The sequence below is a fragment of the Budorcas taxicolor genome, chromosome 1 (genome assembly GCF_023091745.1).
Source record: "Budorcas taxicolor isolate Tak-1 chromosome 1, Takin1.1, whole genome shotgun sequence".
Lineage (NCBI taxonomy): Eukaryota > Metazoa > Chordata > Mammalia > Artiodactyla > Bovidae > Budorcas > Budorcas taxicolor.
The window spans coordinates 188,999,008-189,004,600 of NC_068910.1; the positions used below are offsets into that span (position 1 = coordinate 188,999,008).

General features: G+C 40.6%; 1 protein-coding gene across 1 annotated transcript; it reads left to right on the top strand.

The window, feature by feature from the left end:
* The first annotated feature begins 3,526 nt into the window (after positions 1-3,526).
* LOC128047840 (importin subunit alpha-3-like) lies at positions 3,527-5,349 on the top strand. The gene is made up of 2 exons (XM_052640225.1): positions 3,527-3,690; positions 3,804-5,349. Exons 1-2 carry the CDS (start codon positions 3,620-3,622, stop codon positions 5,314-5,316), a joined length of 1,584 nt encoding a protein of 527 aa, XP_052496185.1. The 5' UTR covers positions 3,527-3,619; the 3' UTR covers positions 5,317-5,349.
* Positions 5,350-5,593: the final 244 nt, after the last annotated feature.

Genomic DNA, 5,593 nt, shown 5'->3' on the forward strand with positions numbered 1-5,593 from the left:
GCTATTGCAAACAGAGAACATATTAAAAAGCAGAGACATTACTTTGCCAACAAAGGTCCATCTAGTCAAAGCTATGGTTTTTTCAGTAGTCATGTATGGATGTGAGTGTTGGACCATAAAGAAAGCTGAGCACCAAAGAATTGATGCCTTCTTAAATGTGGTATTGTAGAAGACTCTTATGAGTCCCTTGGACTACAAGGAAATTCAACCAATCAATCCTAAAGGAAATCAGTCCTTAATATTCATTGGAAGGATTGATGCTGAAGCTGAAACTCCAATATTTTGGCCACCTGATTTGAAGAACTAACTCATTTGAAAAAACCCTGATGCTGGGAAAGGTAGAAGGCAGGAGGAGACGGAGATAACAGAGGATGAGATGGTTGGATGGCATCACCGACTCAATGGACACGAGTCTGAGTAGGCTCCAGGAGTTGGTGATGGACAGGGAGGCCTGACGTGCTGCAGTCCATGGGGTCACAAAGAGTTGGACATGACTGAGCGACTGAACTGAACTGAATGAAGCAACTTTATTCAAAACCTTGATTGATGACTGTCTCTTGGTATTTCAGACTTTTATCTATTGCTATTAAAAAGAGTTTATTATTTGAGACCTTGGCACAGAGAAGGGACTCTTCCCTAATCTTTAGCTAAATATCACCTTAAGAGATTCTAGAGGAAAGAGAAGAAGTTGGGGCAGAGAAGGAAAGTGGAGAAAGAGAATAGAAAGAAGAAGGGACAGAGAAAAGAAAGGGTGGGGAATAAAATATTGAGGGGGGGCGGGGTTGAATTTTCCAGTTCTTTGGGACTAATGGACTAAACTCATTCAGTGGCCTGTTAGAGATGAGTGGCCCGCTTGACTACAACTCTACTTTATAAGGTCTGTTGTGCTTTGTTAATGGAAGCCCTACCCAACTAAGACAAAAAAGGGCAAAACATATGCCTGTTTCAGTTTTCCAAAGAAAACATAAAAATAACATTGACTTCCATGCACATATTCAGACATTTTGCAGAGGTCATCACAACCAATATAAAATTAGATTCTAACTGAAGACTTAACTGATACATTATGATAGTCATTTTTACAAAATGGGAAAGCAAAAAGAAGAAGGAAGGTGATTTGTGCAGTGTGACACAGGGGGTGATTGTGTGTGTGTGTGTGTGTGGTTTAACATAACAAAAATTAATTTCTTGTTCCCACAAAGTCCATTATAGCTTGGGGGACTCTCCAGAACAGATACCTCTCCCCAGTGTAGGGGCTTGACATTCCAGACTGTTCTGACTTGTGGCTCCTCTCTCTGTATGTGTAAGTTCAGATGTTTGAACTTGAACCCAGACCACTGCTCCTTGTAAAACCCTAAACTTCTCTCATAACAGCCAGTCTTCACAGCATGATATCATCTGAAAATCTAATAAGAAGGTTTTAATATCTTCATGCAAAATCAATAAAAGTATTTAAAGGGCAATTGTTAGACATACCTTCTAAACTAAAGATGGCATATGAATTTCTTCTTACAAGCCAACTATGATCATTTGGGAGGGGCTGCCAACCCTGTGTATTGACAAGGATTCTGAGGTCAGATTAGGAAAGAAAACCAAAATTAACAATGTCAGCTACAGGCACAGGAAGTGGGGTGTGCAACACATGAACTCAGGATGACAAATGCTACTCCAACCCTGAGAACAATATGGGGTTCTCTTGGTTGAACAAAAGAGTTTTCCAGTGGGAAGAACGAAAATATAAACAAGGTTAGCCAAAGACATTTTTTAAAATTCTGCTTTGAGTTGCTTCTCTCTGGTTGCTTCTCTCTGACCTCTTATTCTCTGTCAGTATGGAAAGTTGGAACCTCAAAACTAAATTCTAAAATATGTTCCTCACATGAAGCTTTAGGTATATGGAAGATAATGAGTATCTGAAGGATAAGGTCTTCAAGATTTTACAGTAAATGCAGAAGGATTGATAAGGAGAAGCAAAATTTGTTCTCAAGAACATTCCTAGCAACTGTTTCACGGTTGGTAGAACAACTGGATATATAATCAGGGAGTATACAACTTTGATTATAGTGGATTACACCAAGAGACATAATAATACTGCTATAATTACATATCAGCAGTTAGGCCTCAAATTCTTTTTTTAGAAAATAGCTATGAGTTTTGTAAAGCTACAAGTTATACAGAAATAGATCCAAGATAACAAGAAACAAAAGGATCAGAGTAAAAATCCTTTGTGACTAAGAATGTGGCATACTGTCCCTCCCCACTCCTCTATCTTAAACCTCAAAAATAAGTCCTTACTACACAGGACAGTAAACAGCAAAGCATATTTAGTTTTTAACTTAATTGTTTTTCAAGCATAAGATAGATATCTGCTTTCAAAACAGATACATGCTTAAAATGATTTAAGAAGTTAAATAGCTCTAAAGAGACTGACCAATTTAGCAATATTTACTAACAGAAATAACTTCATATAACTGCTTTCCTTATAGAAGCTTAGGAAATGCCACTTGCATTTATAAGAATTATGGAAGTTTTTATTGCTATAGAAATAAGAAACATATAAAGATCACTTTAGAATAAAATTAGAATATGTTTTAATTCAGTATTACTAACTTTTAAAAAGTTATGATTCTTAAAGCTAAAGTTTTTTCCAATTTTAAAGTGATTTTTCTAAAGATATCACCTGAGCTATGGGCGAGATGTTTGCTTCTTTTAATATTTATGTTTCTTAGAAAACCTCTCTAGTAACATAAATAATAAAATTGACTTCTAACATGGTTCTTTGTAAAATAAAGTTAATAACTAAATTATACAATTATATACAGAAAAATTGAGCAACTATGTGACTCTAGCAAAAGCAGTCACATTTCATGTAAAGATGAAGTGAGGAGGATTCAGACTGACTCAGTGATAGGCCTGACTCACTAAAAACATGGAACTTTCCTTTTTTCACAAAGTTCAGTTCAGTTCAGTCACTCGGTCATGCCCGACTCTGAGATCCCATGGACTGCAGCCCGCCAGGCCTCCCTGTCCATCACCAACTCCTGGAACTTACTCAAACTCATGTCCATTGAGTCGGTGATGCCATCCAACCATCTCATCCTCTGTCGTCCCCTTTTCCTCCCGCCTTCAATCTTTCCCAGCATCAAGGTCTTTTCAAATAAGTCAGTTCTTCGAATCAGGTGGCCAAAGTACTGGAGTTTCAGCTTCGGCATCAGTCCTTCCAATGAATATTCAGGACTAATTTCCTTTAGGATGGACTGGTTGGATTTCCTTGGTGTCCAAGGGACTCTCAAGAGTCTTCTCCAACACCACAGTTCAAAACATCAATTCTGGCCGCGGCGCCGGGGCCCTCAGATCGAGGCTGCCTCCCCCTCGCAGCCGGCAGCACATTCCGCCGCCGTTGCCGCCGCCCGGCTCCGCAGTTGTCTTCGCCGGAGCTGCGGTCGCGCTGGGGTTAGGGCGGGGAGAGGCGAAGACCGCGGCGAAGGCAGGTGAGAGGAGGAAGGAAGCGGCGGGCACAGCCGCTCAGGCAGCGGCCCGGTTCCTGGGAGTGTCGGTGCGGCGTGGTGGTTGGGGCGGATCCCGCGGGGCCCGGGCGGGGGAAGGAGTCACCGGCCCGGCCATGGCGGACAACGAGAAACTGGACAACCAACGGCTCAAGAATTTCAAGAACAAAGGCCGCGACTTGGAGGAGTCAACTTCTCCGTTGAAAAAAAACACCCCCGGCGTGAGAGGCCTTCCTGGTGATGCTAACAGTGCCTTCCAGCGGCCTGTGTTTTACTGTGGATATAGCTGATGTGGATGAGCAAGATGTGGCTCACGACTATGAGAAGACAACGAAATGAAGTTGTAGTTGAATTAAGAAAGAATAAAAGAGATGAACATCTCTTAAAGAGGAGGAATGTACCACATGAAGATATCTGTGAAGACTCTGACATAGATGGTGATTATAGAGTGCAAAATACCTCTCTAGAAGCTATAGTTCGAAATGCGTCCAGTGATAACCAAGGAATTCAATTAAGTGCAGTTCAAGCTGCTAGGAAGCTTTTGTCCAGTGATCGAAAATCACCAATTGATGACTTAATAAAATCTGGAATATTGCCTATTTTAGTCCATTGTCTTGAAAGAGATGACAATCCTTCTTTACAGTTTGAAGCGGCATGGGCTTTGACAAACATTGCATCTGGAACCTCTGAACAAACTCAAGCAGTAGTTCAGTCTAATGCTGTGCCACTTTTCCTGAGGCTTCTCCATTCACCCCATCAGAATGTCTGTGAGCAAGCAGTGTGGGCCCTGGGAAATATCATAGGTGATGGGCCACAGTGTAGAGATTATGTCATAAGTCTTGGAGTTGTGAAACCTTTACTTTCCTTCATAAGTCCATCTATTCCTATAACATTCCTAAGAAATGTTACTTGGGTTATGGTCAACCTATGTCGCCACAAAGACCCACCACCCCCAATGGAAACCATTCAGGAGATTCTTCCAGCTCTTTGTGTTTTAATTCATCACACAGACGTAAATATATTGGTAGATACAGTCTGGGCCCTCTCTTACCTTACTGATGCTGGCAATGAACAGATACAGATGGTAATAGACTCTGGAATAGTCCCTCATTTGGTTCCTCTTCTCAGCCACCAGGAAGTTAAAGTGCAGACGGCAGCACTTCGAGCTGTAGGCAATATGGTTACTGGAACTGATGAGCAAACACAAGTAGTTTTAAACTGTGATGCTCTTTCACACTTCCCTGCACTTCTGACAAATCCCAAAGAGAAAATTAATAAAGAAGCAGTGTGGTTCCTGTATAACATCACTGCAGGAAATCAGCAGCAGGTTCAAGCAGTAATTGATGCCAATCTTGTACCAATGATAATACACCTTTTGGATAAGGGAGATTTTGGCACTCAGAAAGAAGCTGCATGGGCCATAAGTAACTTCACAATTAGTGGAAGAAAAGATCAAGTGGCCTACCTAACCCAACAAAATGTTATCCCACCTTTTTGCAACTTGCTGACTGTAAAAGATGCACAAGTTGTGCAAGTAGTACTCGATGGACTAAGTAATATATTAAAAATGGCTGAAGATGAGGCAGAAACCATAGCCAATCTTATAGAAGAATGTGGAGGACTGGAGAAAATTGAACAGCTTCAAAATCATGAAAATGAAGACATCTACAAATTGGCCTATGAGATCATTGATCAGTTCTTCTCTTCAGATGATATTGATGAAGATCCTAGCCTTGTTCCAGAGGCAATACAAGGTGGAACATTTGGTTTCAATTCATCTGCCAATGTACCAACAGAAGGGTTCCAGTTTTAGAAAGATGTTGTGGAAGTTAGGTACAATGCAGCACTGGGATATATATATATATATATATATATATATATACACATATATATAAAAAGGTTTGATCCATCAAGCTTGGCTCATGGGATCTGCTGCTGCATTAAATCGGGAAAGAAAATGTGAAGATTTCATTTGGAATCACAGAAAATGCCCAAATGAGGTCAAGATGGCGAGTGGGTGCGAGTGAGAATGAGTGGCAAAATGTAATGAAAACTCTACATGGATGCTTATTTAGGTTGTTCAAAGTAAA

Coding starts and splice junctions, on each gene's coding strand:
- LOC128047840 (XM_052640225.1), top strand. CDS start 3,620: ATGGCGGACAACGAGAAACTGGACAACCAACGGCTCAAGAATTTCAAG. Junction 3,691..3,803: donor AAAGGCCGCGACTTGGAGGA/GTCAACTTCTCC, acceptor GATGTGGATGAG/CAAGATGTGGCTCACGACTA.